Raw genomic sequence first — 25,035 nt, 5'->3', positions numbered from 1 at the left:
GCAATAGAGCAAAGATGATTTTTAAAATTAATAACAACATATATTTTAAAAAAGAAGAAAAACTAGATAAGGAAGACTGGAAGCAATGTTTGATTGTGTTGCAATTAGGATGATGAAGATATGCTAACATGAATAATAAATTTATGCCCAGGCATTGCTATCTCAAAATTTCCTTTTATTTTTTTTCCCATAAACAAGAAGACAAAAAATTCTGTAAATTCTTGGGGAAGGAAGCGATCATTCTCTTTTGGGATAAAAAATTTATTAAAATTATGCTGACATGGAAAATTGAGTAATTGCTAGCAAGTGGCATTGGTGTTAAATACTTCATAAGTATCCCTACAGATAGCCATGTAAATGCAGTAGGTCAACCACTGTTTCTATTATAAACTAGTGTTTGCCGATTAGTCACTAGGTATGTGTCCTTACAATATGCTGAGAAGGATTATTACCACAAAGAAACTTACAATAAATCAAGAAAATTGAAATAATTTTTACTATGTAAGTCCAAGGGCATTTATTGAATGCCAACTAATCCAAATCCTGGAAAATGAAAAAATTAACTAATATTGGTGGAGCAATTAATCAATTTAATCAAGAGGATTTATTCGCATACATACATAATTGGATCTCATAAAATCTTGTGATTTAGGTTTCATTATTTTGCCCAAGTTACAGGCAAGGAAGCTGAAATAAAGATGAAATGAATTCCCAGGTTACAAAATTCATAGGTGGGATGACCTAGCTTCTTTCAACGTATCAATGACCACACGTATACTCAACTTGATTTCTAAGGCAGTGAGCAAATGACTTACAATGTCACAAGTTGTCCTCTTTGACTTCAAGGTAACGTAAAATGTAGTGTACCTTCCTTTTGCCAATGTATCACGGATATAGTTTACTGCCAAATTTAGAACCTCAAATATAATATTATCATTCTATTCTAAGAAAAATATAAATAGAGATGATGGGGGCAGTGGTGGGAAAAAAATGTTGGAGTGGTGATACACCTATTTTGAACTGAACTGATTAAGTAATCCTTAGATAAATCTGGATGATACTAATAACAAATCAGGGCAGTAGACCATATGTTCCTTAGGGCAGGATTTTTGTTGGTTTATTTCATTCTTACTTGTGCCTAAAATAGTTTCTAGCACATAGTAAGAGCTCAGTAAATGTTTTTGAACAAACAAATGTAGTAAGAGTTTAGTTATTCAGTCAAATGGACCTGGAAGCCTGTCTAATAATTTGTTAAAATGAGAAATTGAGCTCATGAGGGTTACTATAAATGTTAAAGTATTCTATTTAAAATGCTTAGTCTGGTTCTGGGCACAAAATAAACTTTTAGTGTGTTAGCTATAAATTATGCTAATAGGTTCATGAGACAATTTTTCAGAATTAAAATTTGGTACAGTTTTTCAAAATCTGAAAGAGATGAAATCATTGGCTTTCATTTAAGCAATTTTTATTTTGTGGAAAAAATTTTATTTTGTGGAAAAAAGATATAACCCTTTTCCTGCTTGACCTTTGAATGTAGACCACTTCCGTACTAAAATCTTCTCTTTTTATTTATAATAATGCCTTGAGTACTGTAGCCTTAAGTTTTTCTGGTCAACTGTATCTTCTAGAGATGAAATATTTCTTAGCCAATTCAATCAGTCAAGCACAGTCCCATTAGTAGCTTCTGAATCAACCTGTGATAGGTACAATTTTTCTCAGCTGGCTTAAAGGAGCAATGCATGGTCTGTGAATCCTAGGAAAGTCCTCTCTATCCAGAGAAAAAGGAGGAATAACGATAGCTTCATTTAAAATTACTAAACACTACTTATGCATGAGTGTAAACAAAGAGCCAATGATTAGATATTTCATCTCCTTTAGATATTTCTTCAATGGTATGCATTTTAGACTCCTTCAAAAGACATAATTTTTAGTTTTTAGGTTTTTTTCAGAAAGATTTTCTTCTTTCTGTAATTTATAGGAATAAAAAATGCTTTTTTTTGCCCTTTATATAAAATTGTCATTGAAAATTCTCCTTTCCAATTTCAACCCACTCTAAAAACTAACTGAGGAAGAGCTTTCAGTGTGGCAAAAGCAATTCACTAACCAAGACTTTATTACTTGCCATAGAGGAAGCTGATGATCTGATTCTTCTAAAATAAAAAAAAAACAACAACAAAAAACACAGCTCCAGAGCTTTTTAGACACTTGCCTTTAAGAAGACAGCTCGATTAGAATGGTTTCTGTCTCCAGGCTAATTTGTGAGTTACTCTGATATTACAAAATTTACAAAAATTCAATTTTTCCCCATGTTAATGTATTGCTTAGTTTTTATATCTTTTTTGCTATTCTAAAATATAGCTTTATATTAGCTATATTAATTATAATTAATTAATTATAGCTTTATTAATTACTTGAACCTATTCTCAATCTCCTTTTTTCTTTCTTCTATGAATAAACATGCTGTTATACTATTTGTAACACAATATATCGTAGAGTTTTAAAAACAATGCTTTTAGCTAATTTTTGTTTTGTTTTTTGATTTAGTAGATTAACAGTGATATTTATATATAGAAATATTTCTCAAGCCAGTGATGAAATGTTCCACACTTGTGGGATGCTTAAAAGAGGGTGTATATTTAATAACTGAATCATATTCCAGAGGAAAATATTTCAGATCTCTCTTGTGGACAAACATAAGGAATCTTCTCTTTTCTTTCATATGCTGTTCAAATTTAGCTCCCACTGACACAAAACATCTTAAGAAAGGAAAATGAGACTGTTTATGTGGATGTAGTAGAAATGAAAAGAAATAATATTAACTACTATCTCTTCTAGTCTCACATCCCTGATTTCAGAACAGAATATCCTAGAGCTCCGGAACTGAGATTAATGTGACCAATACCTAACATGACCAATACCTAACATAAAATAATGGTTCCTTTGGGGTCATGCCTCCCTACTTTAAAGAGGCCAATCCAAACTCAGACATTTTACTGTGCTCTCCTCCTCACAAACCCTCCACCACTAAATCATGCCCTAATCAAAGCCCTGACCTTTAAACTAAGGATTGAATCTCACTGAGCCTACATCATAGTGGGGGCTCATTTCTTATTGTCTCATTTTTTCCTAAGACCCACTTAAAGGATCAGGATGTGATGGAGAGGTGTTTAGGGTAATATAGTAAATCTTAATAATTAAAACATGCTTGTGCCTGGTGGTGCTAATCAATTTAAAATGCTCTCCAATGCATTTTATATTCCAGGCCAAAACTACACAATAGTCACAGCTAAACGTAATATAATTTCCTCCTTTTCTTAGATGAAATGATCACAACATTAATAAGAAATCCCATGCACAGACTTTCCCGTGTTTTATTTTCATGTATCCCAAAGCAAGGTGATCACAATACAATTGTGAAAAATATCCTCTGTAGAGAAAAAATGGAAGATTTCTGTTGATAATATGTTTTATTGAAGGGTCACAGAGTTAAAAGAGCTCTCTCTTTTTTGCAACCCCTCCCCAAATATTTTAGCAGCATCTTTGATGGGTCATCAGTGAGAATGTATTTAGTGTATGCATTACTCAAGAGAGCAACCCTCCATTGATACAGAGTTATCACTTGTTCATTATTATTGACTATGTGTGGACAGTGAACAAGTGCAAAGGATACTAAGGTGATAGTTGCAGTCCCTGCCTAGTGAACTTACCAATTTATTTGGGGAAGGCAAATGAGTAAATAATTAAAGAGTATTGCAAATAATTACGATATACAGGGATAATAATTTACATTGGATAGGGAGAGTACAGATTAGGGGCATTTAACCCATCATGGAAAGAGGTCAAGAAAGTCTTCATAAGAGAGACAACAGCCGAGCTGTCTTAATAAATGAGTGTGGTACAGTGAAAGGTGATAAGAAGGGAAAGGACATCAGGTGAGAAAGGAAACTGGAGGGTGAAAATGATATATTTGAGGCTATAATGGAGGCAGAAACTGAGGAGGAAATGAACGAATGGAAGTACACTCAAGGTATACTTAGGAAATGGAATGAACAGGACTCTGAATAGGGGTGGCAAAGCATGGAGAAGAATGTTGGATGGCTTCTAGCCTCCTGGTTGGAAATGTAGGTGGAAGGTAGTACCATTTACCAAGATAGAGTACTTGGTTACAGGAGAGAATAATAGATCATGATTCAATTTTGAATTTATTAAGTTTGAATTTACTGTGGTATATACATTTTTCTTAGAAAGTTAGATAGTTGGGTCAAGAGTGGAATGAGTCCATTTATCTCTTTATAGTCTTCTCCAACTTTTCAAAGGATATATGTCATATCTGGAATTGATATAATTTTCTATGCCCTTTGAAAGAGATGAACGTAGCATGGCATTTTAACCAAATCTAATTTCTATGACTGTCACCAGAATTAAACTCATCCATAATAATTCAGTCTCAATTAATAGGTAAGCCTTATAGACTAAATATTCTTGGGAGAGTGAAGTGCTTAGCATGTACTAAATGCTGAGTCAACACTTGCTGAATGAATAGTTGAATAATTATGGTGTGATATCAGCACTATATTCTATATTAAAAAAAAGACTTCAAAGTAATGTTTCTGATTAACCTCCTCTTTCTACTGCTTCTCTCTTAACTTACTTTAATCTCTTATACCTGGTCATGGTGCAAACAAAACACTTGCTGCTAAACAGTTTCATCAGCATCACTTTAATCCTTTTTGAGCATCAAGAAGTAGGACCCAAAGGGTCCCTCACCACACAGTTGAGGCAAAGTATGATAGCTGTCCGGGAGGCATTGTGAGAACAGAATTGTCAAAGCTAGTATGCTTGAATAACTAAAAAGATTCCATAGAAATTTATTGTTAGTACAGCCTCCAGAAAGTTAACAAAATAATTGGTGCCTAGAAAACTTAGCACAATGCAAAGCCAATGAGGCTGAAAAAAATCATTTCTGTGTATAAATTTCACTGGGTTCATGTAACCAGGAAGCTGCATAACCACCATAGACCCTGAAGAACTTTCCAAACACTATCTCAATATACTGCCAAAGTATTGCTGCTTTTAAATTTAAAGGATGCCGTGAACAATACTTTTTACTTCTTATCTTTCAGACTGCATTTCTCTCTATTATAATATGAAGTAAATCTCCCTTTTAAATGATTTACTATTTAGATTTAAATTAATATTTAGTGTAAATATATTATTTTAGACCTGGATGAGATCTTAAAAATCACCGAATCTAACTTCTTACATTTATTTTCATTTTGGAAGATGAGAACCAAACAAGTTAAATGTACATGTCAAGGTTCCACAGTAAATGAGTGTCTGAATGAGAATTTGACCCAACACTTAAGGTATCTTTATCTACTGCTTGTTGCAGTGTACTACGAAATAAGTAGTTTCTGATTGTATAGGTCAAAATTTTATTAATTTTGTCTGACATTACTTTCAAAATTCCTTAATATATATATATGTAGATAGGCTATTTATTCTTTTATGTATGTAATTTTAAACTGCTATGATTTTTATCATTCATGTGTCTAATATTTTAGAATATTTTGGCTCTTAATTTTTTTCCTTTTACTTTCTTTTTTTATTTGTTGACTATGACCATTTATTCTTTTAGGTCTATGCAGTGTAAGGGTAGAAATGGGAAATACTGCATTGACATTTTGTTTTAATACAATTCAAAATATTTAGAAAATACAGAAAATACAAAAGCTATAATAGAAACAGAAAAAACTAAAATCTCCATAACTAAAAGGAACAAATATATTTATGTATGTATATACTTATTATATTGCTACTTACTATTGAACTGTATTCTTTGAATGTGGAGCCAGTTATCACTTCCATGAGAACATCAATGTTACAATGATTTGGTTTCCTTTGTAAAAATAAAATATTCTTGTGTTATATAAAGTAGATTTCACATCACATACTTTACAGATCTCAGTCACAAACATCTGAATATACTATTACTGTCATCTATATTGAAAAGTTGACACCCTATAATCAACATAAGCATGTTCTGTTTTTAGCTTTATCCATTTATGTCTCAGTAGATTGAAGGCTTTCTCTGGTTTTAATTAAGCCATATTTGCTGAAATATGACATACACGATTAGATGGAACTCAGAATTGTAAAAAATAGCCATAGTTTTTTGTTAAATGAATGCTGTTAACAAATGTCATGGTTATCAAACAGTGGTTCTCAAATTTCAACATGTGTCAGATATACTTGGTGGGCTGGCCCATGCCTAGAGTTTATGATTCTGAAGGTCAGGGATGGGGCTAAGAATTCACATTTTTAAGTTCCCAGGTGATGCTGCTGTTTGAGAACTACTGCCTTTACAGAATTCTCCTCCAACAAACATTCTACACTTGTCCTTATGCTTATTGCAGCCTAAATATGGACCTTAGGAAATATATAGTCTTAGACCATGTATAAACAGACATTTACATGCACTTTATTCATTCATGTATCTGCAGATATGTTTGCCTGTGAAGTTTCATCAGATTTTAAACTGATATTATATACTCTCATAACTGAATGTATGAGATCATGAAACTAGGAATATAAATATTTAGGACTGACATTAGCAAGATGGTGATATAGGAATTTCCAAAGTTCATTTCCTCCCAAGACGCATCAATTTGAACAACTCTTTGTGCGTGAAAATACCTTCACAAGAGTCAGGGATTCCAGATGAGGTCTTAAAACACCTGGGTGAAGAAAAGAAATAAGACACACTGAGGAGAGTAGGAAAAATAGATCCGCATTCCCACCATTCCCCTTCCCCAAGCCCAGGCAGCCCATCTCAGAAAAAGACACCATCCTCATGGGAGAAGGAGAGTGAAGTGAGCACCCAACTTCACCACAGACCCCAGAGCTAGTCTGAATACTAAATGGGATTTAGCCAGATGAAGGAGGAAGAATGTTCTAGACAGAGAGGTAAACATTTAAGACATCCCAGAAGAAAAAGAGACCTTAAGATGGTTTTTAGAAATACAATACTTCAGTATAACTTGAACATAGAGTACAAAATAGTAGAGAAGAGGGTGATGAGATATGCAACAATTAGATTCATCAGTAGCCTTATAGAGCAGGCAGAGGCAGCTGGAGTTAATAAAGGCAGTATGTGATTTACACTGAGATGTGATATCTGACATAACCAGACAGGCATCCTAGAAAATCTCTCTGGCTTCAGAATTGAAAGAACGATGGAAAAAAGCCTGTGTTTGCATTACCAGTTTGGATGTTCTTGGTAATTACAAAGAGAAACAGTGGTGGATTGGATTAAAGTATTGTATTGTTTCCTAGGGCTGTGGTAACTATGCCAGAAAATGAGTGGCTTAAAACAGAAAATTATTCTCTCACAGTTCCTTACACCAGAAGTCCAAAATCAAGGTTTAGGCAGGACTGTGTTCTCTTTGAGGGTTCTGGAAGAGAATCTGTTCCATGCCTTTCTCTCAGCTTCTGGTCTTGCTGGAAATTCTTGGTGCTCCTTGGCTTCTAGGTGAATCATTCCAATCTCTGCCTTTGTCATCATATGGTATTCTCCCTGTATCTTCATATCATCTTCCCTCTATGCATGTCCATTTCTGTGTCTCTTCTCCTCCTTTTATAGGGACACCAGTCACACTAGGTTAGGGCCCAACCTAATGACTTCATGTAACCAAATTATATCTGCAAAGACCCTATTTCCAAATAAGGTCACATTTATGTGGTACTGAGTATTAGGACTGCAACATTTCTTTTCTTTTTTTTTGCGGTACGCGGGCCTCTCACTGTTGTGGCCTCTCCCATTGCGGAGCACGGGCTCCGGACGCGCAGGCTCAGCGGCCATGGCTCACGAGCCCAGCCGCTCTGTGGCATGTGGGATCTTCCCGGACCCGGGCACGAACCCGCGTCCCCTGCATCGGCAGGCGGACTCTCAACCACTGCGCCACCAGGGAAGCCCTGCAACATTTCTTATAGGGGGACACATTAAAACCATAGCACAGAATACAGGAGAACAGCAGAATAATTAGTTGTTAGAGGACTGCAATTGAAATTAAACTTGGAAGTAAGTATATATGGGAGGGCACATGAAGAACCAGCTCTGAAACCCAGATTTCATTATTAAACAGCTTTGTGGGAATAGATTGTTATCCCATATCTATCACAACCTGATTGTAGGAATTAGCAGAACTTTTAAGTCAAGATTTCCTTAACCTGGTTGGGTTTGAAGAGCATAATTGAACATCCTTATATTTGTACACAATTTGTGTGTGTATGTGTGTGTTCTCTTATTGAACTGTGCTTTGGTCCATGTTGAGAGCAGTAGGTAGAGTCCTATGAAAACTGTTACATAATTAGGGTAGGGATATTGTTGAAGATGTTATCTGCTACATTATACTGCATTATAGTTTTTTTTTTTTTCTGAGAACCCATAAAACAAATTTATCTCAGGCAATATTACCAAGAATTGTTGTGCTTCTCTTAAACAACTTATTTGCTTACAACTTAAAACAGTGTGAATTGTATAACTGATTGCACATTTTATCTTTGTCTGGGTACCAGAAAGCTGAGACTCTCAAGACTCCCAGTTCTATCTCATCAAATCAGCTCTATTCCTGCACTAACAGCCTGCAGTTTTCTCAAGGCATTAAGCTGGGATAATCATAGAGCACACCTCATTTGTTTTTCATTACTTAAAAATCACTGTCCTTTACTGTCTGATGTCCAGTATCTTTAAAACCATGTTTTATATAGTTTTTTCTATTTCCTATAGTTTCAAGTGTGAAAACTAATCGGGTGCTTGCTATTTTATTTAGCTAAAAGTGGAAGTCACTAGGACACTTTTGACAATGAAGAGGATGGTGTAAATGTTTATCTTATTACAGTAGAGTATGTTATGTACATCCTTCCCAGAAGCCAAATGAATAGGAATTTAAAAAGAAGAAAGTGATCAACATAGTTACATATGTTCGTTGATACTGGAAAGTAAGGGGGAATTAGTTAGTGACCAGAGATGCCTGATAAATATAATGTTGGGAATAGAAGCCAGATGATAGTGAATTAATGATTAAATGGGAGTCAATACATGGAAAAAACAAGTACAGGTAACATTCTTAAGAAGTTTAGTAGAGCAATTATGGAAAGGTATTGGATGTTATTAATCCAGGAATTCAGAATCAAAGAAAGGTGCTTTGTTTACTGTTAAAATCTTTGTTGAGATTAAAAAAGAAAGAAAGTTAAAATTTACTGTGGATAGGGCAGATGTTGGCAAACCCATGGCCTGCAGACTGGCCACCAGCTTCTGTAAGTAAAGCTTTATTGGAACACAGCCATTTCTATTCATTCACATAACGCTTATGGCTGCTCTGTGCTACAACAACAGAGCTGAATAATTGCGACAGAGATCGTATGGCTCCAAAGTCAAAAAATATATATATCTGAACTTTCACAGAAAATTTGCCAGCCCCTGAACTAGGAATCCAATATGCAATAAAAGCATATGGTATATTTTGGGTCATCAAGAAGTCCAGATTCAGCAGCAGTCACTATTTAATATATTATACTGGAACAGATAACATATTGATAATGTTAATGGAAATGAAAGCAGTAGTCTTGAATTTTTCATCTTGGATAATGAAAGGCTAAAAGTAATTCTCAAAATAAAATTGTATCTTCCATCTTAACATTAGATTAAACAGTTAACATTGCACACGAGTTTGTGAGCAAAATTTTAATGGTGCAATGAAATTAAACTGTTATTGTTTTAAATGATTTTTCAATTAGTAACTTGGCTTGGACATCAAATTACATATCCTGTAAAAATTTCAATAAAGAAAGATAGTTGGGGTCTATAGTGTTTGATTTTCAAATATATAATATTCTACCATATACAATGTTGATCCAATAACAATGGAATGACTCAGTTTTTAATAATTTTTAAACTTTTTCTAGGCAAAGAAGTCAAGCCCAAGTCTCCACGTATGTTATACATGCCAAAAACAAAAAACAAATCTTACATGCCTGCTTTACTCATCCTCTGATTCTATTGTTGAGTGTGTTTTGCATAAAGTCAAAGGCTTAACTATTTTGTGCAGATAATGTGCTGGTTGTCTTACTTGTGTTTCTGAGAGTTTGCTATGCTGATACTTTCCTTTATACTTCATTCACTGGGTATGATTTCATTAACTTCTCATTAAAAATCTTAGTTCATGTTTCCAATTTTTCTCAAAAATTCTTATTGTGATTGATAATGAGGAACCTTTACTTGTGTGTGGATTAATCTGCTGCAACCATAAGAAGAAAATTAATATGGAAGATTAAAGAACAATCATATGTAAAATAAGTATGCATGAGTACAGGAAATAAATACTTTTATATAATCGTTATTACTAATGTTTACTCATTTTTAGCGCCACAAGTAAAAAAAGAAGATAAGCCAGGTATGTACATTTCATTCCGTATTTATAATGAATAGCATACTTTTTTGCAAATGTGTTCTAGTGCAAATATTATACTAAAATTTTATTCTTGAACAACTTTTTAAAATAAAACAAATGTAACATATGTTTAGCTATACTACCTGTTCCTAGAAAAAAACCCTATTTACAAAGTGAAACCGCTGAGGAATTTATAAAGTTTTGAAGAAACAAATGACTATTTTTGGCTGATTGCTATAGAACACAGACATCCTGTCAGAAAAAAAGCTGCCCACACTCTTCTATTTTGTGGGGGCTCCTGAGTCAGATGAACATTTCTGAGGGCTATAGCAGGCAGCAAACAGTTTTTTAAAAGAAAACACAGCAATGATTTTCAAAACGGTTAAAATTTTGATTCATGTCTCCCAACTGTATTGGCGTTATGGGGCTGCTGTAATAAAATACCAGAAACTAGGTGGCTAAAAACAACAGAAATTTATTCTCTCACAGTTCTGGAAACTAGACATTTGAAATCAAAGTGTCAGCAGGGCATGTTTCCCTTGTAAGAGGTAGGGAAGAATCCTTCCTTGCCTCTTTTGGCTTCTGGTGTTTGTGAGCAATCCTTGGTATTCCTAGGCTTGAAGAGGCATCTCTCTAATCTCAGCCTCTGTCATCACATGAACCTCTTCTCCCATTGTCTTTATCTCTGTATCTTTTCTTTTCTTCTTCAAGGATACCAGACCTACTGGATTAAGGATCCTCTCTACCCCCATATAACCACACCTTAACTAATTATTATAGCTTAAAACAACAAAAATTGATTTTTTCACAGTTCTAGAGGATGGAAGTCCAAAGTCAAGATAGAAGCAGAGCCACACTCCCTTTGAAACCTGTAGAGGACAATGTTTCCTTATCTCTTCTAGCTTGTGGTGTTTGTCAGCAGTCCTTGGTGTTCCTTGGCTTGTAGTTGGCTCACTCCAATCTCTGCCTCCATCATTACACAGCCATCTTCTCTGGTGTGTCTCTATCTGTGTCTTTTTTCTTCTTCTTATAAGGACACCAGTCAGATTGGATTAAGGGCCCACCCTACTCCAGTGTGGCCTCATTTTACCTTAACTAATCACATCTGCAAATAATCCTGTTTCTAAATAAGGTCACACTCTGAGTTATTTTCTATTAGGGCTTCAAATATTTTTTTGTGGCACACAATTCAAGCCATAACACAGTCTAAATTTCGGAATCACAATTACATATATTTAAGAAAAACTCTTCCAACTCCTATCATCAAGTCATTTATCTTATGTGGACATTAGGACTATCCTCCACAACAATAATCTTGAGAAAACAGAAAATTCAGGTTGAAATCCATTAGCAGTAGCAATAACTTAGTGACGGACAAGTACATATCATGATTTTAACTACTGTGTGTTCAATAGTCCGGTACTGACAAGCCAGTAGGAAACTAAAATAATTTTTACTAAAATTCTGCTTTTTCAAATTATGGTAAATGAAATAAAATAGTGTCCAGAAATGAATTTGTGCTGTAGTTTATTTTTTCAGATTTAAGAATTTCTATCTTTTGTTTTCCCCTTCAGAGTCACAAGTTAAAAAGGAAGCAAAACCAGGTAACAATATTTTTATTCTTAGTTACAGAGCTAATGTTGCTGTTAGTTTAGTACTAAAAAAGGCTTACTACCCACCAATGGGGAGTTACACAGAGTTTCCCAGATCCTCATTATTTTCCCTACTCCATTGCTCAATATGGTTTCACACTACTGGATTAGGTGAGAATGGGGATATTCCATAGGCAAAAACATCTGGAATATGGCTTTAAGGAAACCTCAGCAGAGACTCCAGCTTTCAGGAGACATTTCTTGGAGTTCTTCAAAGCCTAGTATAATCATGTTTAATCTGTGAGTTTATTTCTGATAACACACCAGAGTTACAAAATCATGAAATCATAGGCTACTGAGATTTGAAAGGAAAGAGGACAAGAACTTACCAAGCATCTGCTAGAGCTGAGGAATAGCATAAGATTCCATTTTCATCCCATCACTAGGAGAGACATGCAACATGACAATTATTACCCATGTTTCATATCTGTGGACACAGTTCAATAGACAAAGTTTAGAAAGTTATTTTTCCAAGATTTTCACGTTAATAAATATTGGTGCTAGAATTGTGCCCAGGTCTGGTTTACTCAAAACCCTGGGAGATATCACTAAGAGATTGTCCCAGACTAACAATCATTTTATTAAGAGGCAACATTGATCTAAAATAAGGGCAATCTTTCCAAGTTTACACTGCTATTTAATGTGTAAGTCCTAGTTCTGGTACCATCTAATTACTCACCTGAGGCAAGTCAACAAAACCCTCAGGCTCTATGGATGCTATTTCTTCATTATAAAAAATTATGTAGGGCTTCCCTGGTGGTGCGGTGGTTGAGAGTCCGCCTGCCGATGCAGGGGACACGGGTTCGTGTTCCGGTCCGGGAGGATCCCACATGCCGCGGAGCGGCTGGGCCCGTGAGCCATGGCCGCTGAGCCTGCGCGTTCGGAGCCTGTGCTCCGCGGCAGGAGAGGCCACAACCGTGAGAGGCCCGCATACCGAAAAAAAAAAAAAATTATGTAGCAGGATTCTTAAATAAAAACAAATTCAAGAATCCAAGTCTAGATGTATATACAATACTATCTTCTTCCTTTAATTCTTACCAGAGCTTACCTGATCATAAGCTTGAGTCTAGTTTTTCTTGTAAATAATGTATCTTTTTAATGTATCAAGGCTTAAAAATGCCTAACTACTATCTTATTATTTATTTTCCCGAGTACATTTATTTGCTGCAGATGAGTATGTGTTACCAGATGTGAACACTTTGCATTTTACCCTCTTTTTTTTTTTTAATCAGAAACCCAATACCATTTAAAACTTCTATTTAGGCCTAGTAATATTTAAAACTTTCATTTGTTATTATTAAATACTACAATTTTGCAGGTGATTTAATTGAAATTTTTATAATTATGAATGTTTATTTTCTAGCTTCATCCGGAAAAGCTCAAATACACAGTATGTATCTTAATTTTATCTATAAAGTTGATATAGAATTTTTACAAAAAAGTTAAATATCTTTAATAATACATATTTGCAATCTATACCTCAGTATTTATACTTTATTACAGCCTGTGCTTTGGAAATTATAAGTGCTTAAATGTAAATAAGAATTCTTTGTGTATTGTTTTCATGCAACCAAAACCTTTAAGTTTTTTATTTAAACTACATGAAATGACATGAAAATTAAGGAGCAGTTTTTCTCCATGGACACATTTGTTAAAATCTGTCAATTTTTTTCTACTAAACAAATCACTGGACCACGTCACAGAGAAAATTCGCCATATGTTAATTTATAAAGCTTCTAAATATCTGAAAAGATTTTCTTTTTATTATTTTCAGAACAAGACATAGTGAAACCAGAAAAGACTGTTTCTCATGGTAAACCAGGTATTTTGCAGGTGTTATTTGTACAATAGTATCAAATTGTCTCTCAATGTTCTAGTTTTAACAGGATGATGAGCTTAGAGTCAAATCTAAAGTTATTAGGGATGGTTTATATTTCATGCTGAGAACTTGACCTGCCAGATAAAACTGCATAGCTCGTGATCCCTTCCCATCAGAGACTTAGCTTAGCACAAAGACCATCTTTGCCAGCATTCAGATGAATAGTCTCTATATTTCGTTTTGTTTTGTTCTGTTTGGGGCAAGACATCACTAGAAAACTTGTAATTCAGAATGGCTCATTCAAACATGATCATCTTGAATTCCAAAAATCCCAAGAAAAAGAAATCAATATTTCCTCCTGCTTCCCTTCATCCTTCCTTCTTTCCTTCATCTTCTTATTCTTGGTCCTGCATTTTGTAGAAAGTAGAGGTAAGCCAGTGGGCTTTGCCCATAAGGAGAAATAGAGAAATTACCAAGACTAGCTTAATAATTAGTTTTTATTTAAGAATAGAAACTTTATTTAAATTTTAATTTAAGCCAATAAAATATGAATTTAAATTTGAGATTGTGTCAAGCCCCAGTTATTCTGTAGAATATTGTCCTTTATTGTTTCCCTGATGTGAATATAGTTAGGCCAGAATCTTTACAAAGGTAAAAGCATACTTTCTTTAAACGTATCTTAGGAAACTTTTTGCTTATTTTTTTTAAATTTTACTTTATACAATCTGTTTTCAATGGATTTGAGTCAGTTTGATTTTACTTGTTTACGCTTTAAAGAACATGAGACACCAACAACAGAAACCATAGAAATAAATAAAGCAGAAGCAGACTATGGGGAGGTGAGAAAAGCAGTCTGTATAGACATAAGCAAAACTTTAGAAACAACTTTTAGAACCTCCTGATATAATGAATAGTAAACCCTGTTACTTTCTTTTCTGTCCTAAATATCAACCACTTTTGAGGTGAAATACTGAGAGAAGGAGAGAGTTTAGTCTCTGAGTGTATAAAAAAGGCATTGCCCTCTAGCCGCATCTTTCATTTCAGTGATCACATTCATACTCTAAATTCTGTTTCCCAGTGAAACTTTCTAATCAGGATATTTGACTAACTGATTCATTCTCACTGCTGAATACTTGAAAAGTTTAATTTTATATAGAATCATTTTACTAATCCCTCTGCATTGACCCAAATCTATTTGACTATGTCTACAAAAACATACAGCACAGGGCTTCCCTGGTGGCGCAGTGGTTGAGAGTCCGCCTGCCGATGCAGGGGACACGGGTTCGTGCCCCGGTCCGGGAAGATCCCACATGCCGCAGAGCGGCTGGGCTCGTGAGCCATGGCCGCTGAGCCTGCATGTCCGGAGCCTGTGCTCCACAACGAGAGAGGCCACAACAGTGAGAGGCCCACGTATCGCAAAAAAGAAAAAAAAAAACAAAAAAAACACCACATACAGCACAGAAGACATCCCATAAATGCACCACCTTTGCCCTTCCCCAGCTTTGCAACATAAAAACTTGGGTTCCCAGGCTAATCCTGGGTTCTCAGGGAGGTATCTTGCTCAAGAAAGATAAAAAATTGTTTTGTCCTATTCTTATTCAATAATGAAAAGGGAATACATGTTTTATGTGTACTTCAGTGTAGATAAATACACTGAAATACAGTGAAGGCAAACGATAGAGTATACTTTGGTTAGGGGTTAGGGGACCATTTGAATTAGGAAAACCTTTATGGCAAGAAAGCTGCAAAGGACATTTGCAGCTGGACAAAATTTTTTGCGCTTCCATCCAATTTGAATAAAAGATATCACTTGCTGTTTTATTGAGAAAACAGCTAAGTTTGTCTCAGTATTGGTGTTATTTCAAAGAAAATACAAAATATCAAGGTTGAAATGTGTCACTGTTTTGTACTGATACATTTAAAATTTCCACTTGTGTTAATATTTTTTCTTATCACAGATGAAAAAGTTGTCAAGCAGGCAAAAGCTATCACAATAGAAAAAACAGGTAAATGAGCTATTTTAGATTTTTCTTCTATGTATCAGTTTTATGTTATGTTGGCACACACCCACACGTGCACAAACACAGACACACACATCTTTACTGAAGTATGTGCACTCTTAGTGCCATAAATTCTAAGATTCTTGATTCTTGTAAATAACTAAAAGTTATACTCAATAAAAATTAACAGTGGAAAACTAGAGTGACATACTTTAGTTTTTTAAGTGTGATTGACCTAAGCTTACAGATAATTCACAAGGAAATTTATGTCATGCATTGATTATCATGTACTATTTTTAGGTGTTTAATCTCATTTTCAAAATACATTTCCTCAAATTTTAAAATCACAGAAATTTGAAACCGCCTGCTGTTCATGTATAGATGGAATAATTTCCATTCACGAGAGCTCTGCAGAGACTTATATGATTGTGTAACTTTTAAAAATCTGCCTTGAAGAATGATCAATAGAACATATAATATCAAAGCAAAAATATCAAACCATCATTTCATGTGAGAAAAAAAAAAGGAGTGTACACACTCTTGAAATTCTGAAGTTCTTTCCTAAAACGATGAACAAAATTAAGTCTCCATCTCAACTGACATCTTGAAACACTGTATCTCCTCCCTTCGATCCCAAGATGGAAATCCTACCTACCTCCGCCATGAATGGAGTCCCATTTCTTACTAAAAATAATTCCAAAGGAAAAGGCCTGTGAAATAATTTCTTTCTTTTAACTGAGATAATCATGATAATCGGGATTTGAATACAGTTCTCAGAGGAAAATATAATAGATTTCAGGAGATAACTAATTATTTATAGAAATTATAGACTGTATTTCATGAGAAAGAAACCCTATTTTCACATTACCCCATACAACCATTGTACTCTATTCCAGTCATTGCCTTAGCTCATAATTTTAGTTAACATTCCTCTAATTTTCACCCTAAAGTGTTAAGCATCTCACTTAGTTATATGGGTATTTGGAGATTATGAAGCAACTAGCCCAATGTATTTGTGTCCCAAATATATAGATTGTTTCAAATTTTACATAAAATTTTGTGCGTCTTAGTTATTCAATAAGCAGTGTGTTTAATGTATTTGCTGACAGTGAAATAATAGTGTTCAGAGAGAATGGATTAAGCTTAAGATAAGATGAGAACTTAAAATGAAGAAGGAATAAATACAAATGCTAAAGAGTTACTTTTTCCCATGGTTTGTATTCATCATATGCCATTTGCTTTCTTTCATTCTCCACAGTCAAACCCAAACCAACAAGTAAGACACGAAAATAAAATCTGGAAAGTATCGCTTGGCCATTTTAACTTTAACAATTTGCTCGGTTTTTTTCCCCAATTGTTATTTTTAGCATTGCCCAAGGCTAAAGTACCTCTATAGGTGATAAATTAACGTTATTGCTGCAGCTTTGATTTAACATCTTTATCTTTCACTACTAATTAATAATTCAGTATAATTATACAGAATAAATCTTTGGAAGTTGTATCACTATTATTAATACTAAAAGAATGAGTCCATACAGGCTATAAAATAACACTAAGAAGTTAGGGTAAATGGGCAATCTTTTAAACATACATAATGAATAACAAAGGAAAATGAAATGATATACAATTTTTGGTGTTATGAACCACATACTGTTTTTAATCTGTTTCCTATAAGCAGCATTAATTATATGGTAGGTAGTTTTTGGTATTAATGTTATTCATAATTTTATGAATTATAAATGTTTTGCCATTTGTTTATTAAAATCATGGAATTTTCTCATGAGTATAGATTTTAAAGATTGTCCATTTTATTGTTCAGGAGTCATACAGCTGTTACTGGTGTAGAGAGTTTAAAAGGTGACTATTGGGCTCAGGAAAGTGTGAATATTTGCCCATTGTCGCAGGTAGTAAACATGTCCAAAATTGTGTCAAAATTGTGATATTGGTTCATACATATATTTGTGAAACAGAGGCTTGGATGAAGATATGAGTGGCTTTTGTCAAATATTCTCTGGTTCATATATGAAAAATGAATTGACAAGGTCCAAAGATGAATTTGGTGAGACCAGTTAGGAGGTCATATTAGTGATTCAGGAGATATGGCAAAATATAAGGAGCCTAAAAAGAACATAATCACCTCCCAGAACCTATTGCATGTATTTTGAATATATATTTTATATTATTTTTACTTTACTTTATTATACTTTTGCAGTGTTATTATGACAGTTTAATAACTTGAATATTGGCTTCTTTTATTGTGCATGCTTATTTAACACTAAAATGTATACAACTTAAGTTCATGGAAGTTCATTCTTGAATGCTATCAATCCCTAATTTACAAATATCCAATTAAACCTTATGACAACATAGGTCCCACATCTCCCCACTTACTTCATTGTTGGTGCAAGATGATGGGGAGGAAATAGTAGTGATTTCAGAGAATCTCCAAATTCAGGATGAGGGAAGGAAAGGACAGGCAAACCAGAACAGTTCAGGAGGACTAAACCTGGAAGTGATTAGTAAGAACTAACACTTGGCAGTGATCTGCTGTATTTCCAGATCTTCTCAACTCCATTCAAAATATCCTACCCTACATAGCTTTATTTGAAATTCCACTTTTGGTGAAAGAGGGAGATCTAAAATGTACTTTAATTCAAATATTTTTCAAAGGGCTGAGAAGAATATCAATTCCACATTTTGATTACAGTTTTCATGTCCTTGATTTACTTGAGATTCATCTGTGAGAGTTCTAACTGAACCTGAAAAGAGAGGGTGTTGCAGAAAAATGAAAATACAAAGTGTTGCACTTTCTGGAATAAGGCACGTCTAGGTTACATTTTCAACAAGAAACCAATGACTAGCACCAAATTGCTTCTGGCCAGCACCAAATTGCTTCTGACGTGGCAAGAAAGGAAGTAGGAGTCAGAGAGGTAAAAAGGGAGCTTGTAAAATGCCAAAGGCAAATGTCATCTGGTTTGAAATACCCTCAAAGAATGATTCAACCTTCAGCAAAGAAAGAAGAATCCTCTTATTATTATTCTCCTTTTTGTCATATTCTATCTTCTTCTTATACCACATGGCCCTAAGAGGGCTAGCGCCTTCGAAGTATCTTACAGGATGTCCTGAGAATGAACCTGCCCTTGTTTATAATGTGTTTCTATGGCAATATGCTTTCTGTGTTCCAAGTTACATGCAAATGACTTTGGAGGCATGCTGAGGATCACCTGCAAATATGTAAATACTAAATTGCTTGCTATGCAAACAATCTACAGAGTGTCAGTTAATTTTGATTTCTCTCTCTAGAAAAAGCTGAACATCAAGAAAAAGAATCTCCATGTATAAAAACAGGTGTTTTTGCCTTTCTGGTTTATATTCTGTCCTAATTCACTATTTTTATTAAATTTGAAAATTAAAGCAAAACATATAAGTACCTTTCGTTTTATTTCTTGGTAGTGTTTAGTCTTGTGGTTTTGTGGTAGAATCTAGGTAGAATAAGGGCTGTGGTAGTGCTGGTAAACATTTTGCTAAATATTATAACCAATATATATGGATTGCTAAGCATTCTATTATAATACAGCAGTATTAACAAAATAGTATTTGCCTTCATGGTTCATAATACCCTTCCAAAATATTCAGTATTTCACTGATGTCAATATTAATATCACTTATCATACTGGTAATGTTGATTCACTCTTTATATACTGTAAAATATCCTATCAAATTGCACATATAACATTTCACTGAAAACTAATCATGAATTTCAACTTGGTTTAATTGCTTAAAATAGAAGTTATCCCATTCTATAATAGCTTAATACTTTTACAACTATTATTCAATTTAAAAAATATATAATACTTGGCATGGTTCAACACTAAGGCATATAGGAGGCTAACTGTGAAAATATCCCTCCCTCTCATCTTTTTTCCTATTCTACCAATTCCCATTCCCAAAATATCCAAAAATGTCTGATAGGTAATCACTGTTATTTTTTAATGTTTCCTTCTAGCAATATATGTAAAAGACATATACACATATGTATATGCAAATTATATATATTCCCACTTTTTTTACACAAATCATGACATACTGTAACTAGCTTTGTCCCTAGGTTTTTCTATTTAAGAATGTATTTTTGAAGATTTTTTTATATCAGTACATAAAGCATTTCTTCATTAATAGTATTCTATTGTATAGTTGTATACAGTTTACTTAACTAGTCTCTGATTGACCTATGTTTAAGTTATCTAACAAGCTTTCTTTAATGATATACAATAAAAAATATACCTACCTGTCTAGTTTTGTAAATTTATCTTTGGGGTAAAATTAGTAAATTTTTTTAGTGCAATGATACAGTCAGTGTAATTTTTATAGACATCCCTAACTGTTCTTTAAAAAATTATATTAATTTGTATTCCCACCATTAATGAATTAGTTGACCTAATTTTGGATGATTCAAATTCTTCGCAATCATGATGCAATGTTGTCTAGTTTTTTTATGAATATTTACGTGTAAAACTGCATAACTAATGCTATTAGTTAATAATTTCAGAAGACAAGGTATTTTGGAGAAAAAAATCATGTATTTAGATAGTATAGCTTTGTGTTTTTCACCCACCATTCACTTATCTTTCCTGAGATTTTATAAAGTCAGCTTCTTTATTCAAAATACTGGATTGGAAGAGTTTAAATAGTTAATATTAATTAATATTAATATGTATTCTGAAAAGACATGGCAGAATATACCTTTTATGCCATTCAGAACCAGTAAGGAGTTCAGATTTATCCTGAGCATTCATTTTTCATAAAATGAAATATGAGGCTTTACAGGGATAAGAAGAGACCAAGAAGACCCTATACTTTCAAGCTTTACAACTTCTTTGAGGAATTCATCGCAATATGACTTAAAAATTACTCAAAATGCATTGCCTACTGCTCATTTTAATATAAGTTTAGTCTTTTCCTATTTTAACTCAAACAAACAGAATTAGGAAATATAAAGGGCTGGTATTTTACCTATAGCTAGAAAATGATCACTGACTTTTTCTTTTATTTTCTGTCTTTTCTGCTTTACTTTTTAGACAAACCAAAACCAACTCCAAGTAAGTGTACCATTCTAAAATCTTAAGAATTTTCTATTTAATTAATTTTAATTTTATAGTTTCTTTAAATTGTACATGCAGTAAAAATTAGTATGGTATTTCGTTAATGCAATAGATATTACACCATTACCTATATAAATGATTCTTACTGACAAAGAATATTTGTGTGTATTGTATTCATTAATCCTTGAACATGTATTTATTGAGTGCCTATTAGATACATTACTCTATACCTGGGTATGTGAAGAAATGCCTAAAATGACTTGTGTTGTCATATCTGTGTAATTAACAGAGTTACCATAACTAATACCTGTGCAAAAAAAAAAAAAAAAGGTGGTTGCATCTCTCTTTTATGTACTTTCAGTTTTTTGTTAGGGTTTATTGAGTAAACACAGTGTGGAGATTCCTCTTATCGTCACTGCTGGGTTAAAAAAACGTTCAGAAGGGCTTCCCTGGTGGCGCAGTGGTTGAGAGTCCGCCTGCTGATGCGGGGGACGCGGGTTCGTGCCCCGGTCCGGGAAGATCCCACATGCCGCGGAGCGGCTGGGCCCGTGAGCCACGGCCGCTGAGCCTGCGCTCCGCAACGGGAGAGGCCACAACAGTGAGAGGCCCGCGTACTGCAAAAAAAAGTTCAGAACACAGAATACCTGTCTTCAATTATTTAATCTTAACACATTAGCTTTTTATTTTCATATTTTTTCAAAAGCTGAAGGTGAGTTGTTTTAGTATTTCAGAATCACTATTTTATTTTGGCATTTCAAATGGTAGTAAGAATGCAACAATTTATGAAATTTTTGAAAATTTATGAAATTTTATGCAATTTCATAAAAATGAAACTGTTTATTTAGTACTATTAAATTAAGACCCAGACATTATCCTGGGGGGAAATATTTGCATATCAATCAAGAGTGTATCTAGAAGTTGTGCCTAAAATTTTTCTTTGGGTTGGCAAAAATCTCTAGTATATTTAGTTTGTGTAATTGCTGCTAATATGAAGGGTATTACAAAAATTAAGGGCTGAAAGTCAAAACTAGAATACTAATATGAAATATCAGCATAATTATTGGCAAATACTGTTTAGTTTATGAAACATTATTTTACATCTTCATTCTTATAAAATGTTTTAACTAGTTTTCCTTGAACTTTGAAAATAGCTTCCAAAAAAGTTATATTAGACTGATAATTAAATGTATCGGTTTTATAGAAAATATTATCATTTGAACTGATTTGTGAGGAAAGCTATATTTTTTAAAGCCTGCCATGTTATATTTTTAAAAATAATTGTTCCATGAATTTACTAAAAGAGCAAAATGAAGGGTTGGCTCTACATTATCATAGGCTAAGACAAATAACATTTTTATGTTTTGTCTCACTACTCTGACTGTAGTCATCATGAGTTGAGTTTACTTTTGTGATATTTTAAAATCTCATCTCTCAACACCACCCATTGCACTCAATACATCTTATACATGAAGTTGCTTTATAAATATTTAATAAATGAATGTATGCATGCACATGTGCAGATCGTGTTAAAAATTTATGTAATGGAGGGGCTTCCCTGGTGGTGCAGTGGTTGAGAGTCCACCTGCCGAGGCAGGGGACACGGGTTCGTGCCCCGGTCCGGGAGGATCCCACATGCCGCGGAGCGGCTGGGCCCGTGAACCATGGCCGCTGAGCCTGTGCGTCCGGAGCCTGTGCTCCGCAACGGGAGAGGCCACAACAGTGAGAGGCCCGTGTACCGCAAAAAAAAAATTAAAAAAAATTATGTAATGGAGATTTATAATTTTAATTGAGAAAACCACCCAGAGATCTTCAAATTGATTCTTTCTACCATATATGAATCGACTGTTTAAGATTAATTTGTAGAGTGGTTCTATTTCCAGAATAGATTCCAGTTAGTTTTCAGAAATATTAGTTACCAGTATGTCTATTTGCCATTTTGTGTATGTGTCTGTTGTCATTATTATTGGAATTTAATAGGAAATACATGCAGATGAACTTCAGTTGTCTGCTACTGAAAAAACAAAACTATTCTTTCCTTTTATTTTTCTTCCTTTTTCCTATTTTTTTTTTTTCTAAAGAGGAAACATCAGAAGTAACAGCATCAGGTAAATATTTACTTTCCCAGAGGAGGTAACATAGATTTGTGGGAACAGTATTTAAATTTGAGTCTCTGTCTGGCTGTGTAACATTTGGGAAAATACCTTAACAGCTCAGATTCCCAGTTTCCTCATCTATTAGACCAGGCATAATGACTTCCCAAAAGACTTGTTATAAGTATTAAATGAAATAACATGTATAACATTCCCACTACATACGTCGTTGTCATCATTAAATATTGGTTTCCTTCTTACTCTTGTCTGATAAATATAGTTGAAGAAAAGCATCAATCAACCAAAACTCTGTTTTAAAAAGTATGTGTCCACATTTTGCCCAGAGATATGTTGTGATTCTTACATTTTTTTTACTCAACAGTTTATTTACTGAGCATCCATAGCACCGATCAAATTCTCATTTCCTACAGATAACAATAAAAAATTTAATTTTTTTCTGTTACTCATTTAAACTTATTAATAAATGCATGGCTTCCTCTAGCTTTACTTCAAAGCATGTAAAAAACAAAAACAAAAGGAGGGGGCTCTGCCTTACAAAGCCAAGTAACCAAGGGTAACAAAAATACATATGTTCTCACACATGGGAGGGAGACTTTTTCTTCACATCTTGAAAAAGTAGAGCCTTGACCCCCTTTCACTTATGGGATTAAATTTCAACTCCAAATATTTACTCCAAGATTGAGTAAGAAAATTATGTTTTATAAACCAATGGTTTCTTGTTATTTTACCCTCTAGTGAAGAAGAAAATTGAAAAATCTGAAAAGGAAAGTAAAGGTAAAGATGTCTTAAGACATGTATATCAAATTAGTGACAAAAACACAGGAATTGGACTTCCCTGGTGGCACAGTGGTTGAGAGTCCGCCTGCCGATGCAGGGGACGCGGGTTCGTGCCCCGGTCCGGGAAGATCCCACATGCCGCGGAGCGGCTGGGCCCGTGAGCCATGGCCGCTGAGCCTGCGCGTCTGGAGCCTGTGCTCCGCAACGGGACAGTCCACAACAGTGAGAGGCCCGCGTACCAAAAAAAAAAACCACAAAAAAAAACACAGGAATTCAAAAATATGTAATTACACAAATTATACTACTTAAAAGCAATTCATGAAAATACGGACGCTGATTTTAAAGCATGTGTCAGAACCGCAGCTCATTTTGGTGTTACCCATGCAACGGGTGTATGAATTGCATTATTATTAGATATCTAAAGGGAACAGGAATTTAGATCTCAAAGCAAACTCCACCTATTATTGCTAAATTAGCACCATAAAGTTCTTTTCATATAACTCCTGAATTGTAAATATTGACTACAAAATATGTAATTCCAAACCTTAGGAAGACCTATGAATAAATATGTATATGATTCTAATTACCATTTTATCTCTATAGAAAAAGCAGAAATGAAACATCTTAAAGAAGAAAAAGGTAATTTTTAAAAGATTGAAAGGCCCTGAAGTCAAAATATTTTGAGTCAAAATTTATTTCAATTTTAAATAAAACTTCTGTTTATGTATGTGATGATTGCTGGTCTGATTAAAAAAAGAAATGTCAATAATCCTTGCTATGTGGTAATGGCAGTGTCAAAGGAGCAGTGGATGGCAGGCCACTCCTTCAGTATGCAGTCATGTGTCGGGTCATTGGTGAGCAGCTAGTTAGAGGCTGCATTGTAAGTTGCTTTTTTTCTTAACGTTAGGTTTATTTATTTAGTAAACTACATAATATAATATGATAATCACTGATTTCCATGTAGTTATCTAAAAAACTTGCAAAGGCCTTAATCATCAGAGAAATACTCTATCGAGTCATGAGGAAAGCATTTTTAGCCATACCAAAAAGATTGTTAACAACAAAAGCTGACACTTTTTTTCTGGTTTATACCTAAATTCAGTTAATCGTAATGACCCATTGT

At 34.1% G+C, this 25,035-nt stretch overlaps 1 protein-coding gene across 1 annotated transcript in view; it reads left to right on the top strand.

Moving 5' to 3' along the window:
* The window catches only part of TRDN (triadin), a 313,614-nt gene that overhangs the window by 256,063 nt on the left and 32,516 nt on the right, over positions 1-25,035 (top strand). The window contains exons 26-37 of the mRNA XM_089921672.1: positions 9,967-9,993; positions 10,425-10,454; positions 12,026-12,055; positions 13,467-13,493; positions 13,878-13,925; positions 15,881-15,928; positions 17,181-17,198; positions 19,226-19,270; positions 21,001-21,021; positions 23,103-23,129; positions 23,871-23,981; positions 24,516-24,551. Of these exons, the coding sequence (XP_089777798.1) occupies positions 9,967-9,993; positions 10,425-10,454; positions 12,026-12,055; positions 13,467-13,493; positions 13,878-13,925; positions 15,881-15,928; positions 17,181-17,198; positions 19,226-19,270; positions 21,001-21,021; positions 23,103-23,129; positions 23,871-23,981; positions 24,516-24,551 (468 nt within the window). The remainder of the gene's footprint in view (positions 1-9,966; positions 9,994-10,424; positions 10,455-12,025; positions 12,056-13,466; positions 13,494-13,877; positions 13,926-15,880; positions 15,929-17,180; positions 17,199-19,225; positions 19,271-21,000; positions 21,022-23,102; positions 23,130-23,870; positions 23,982-24,515; positions 24,552-25,035) is intronic.

Source organism: Delphinapterus leucas, chromosome 12 (genome assembly GCF_059928025.1).
Source record: "Delphinapterus leucas isolate spDelLeu-1000000601 "Yukka" chromosome 12, BTC_Dleu_Yukka2, whole genome shotgun sequence".
In the NCBI taxonomy this organism is placed as follows: domain Eukaryota; kingdom Metazoa; phylum Chordata; class Mammalia; order Artiodactyla; family Monodontidae; genus Delphinapterus; species Delphinapterus leucas.
Note: the sequence above shows the minus strand (reverse complement) of the source record. Positions and strands in the feature narration are given on the sequence as shown.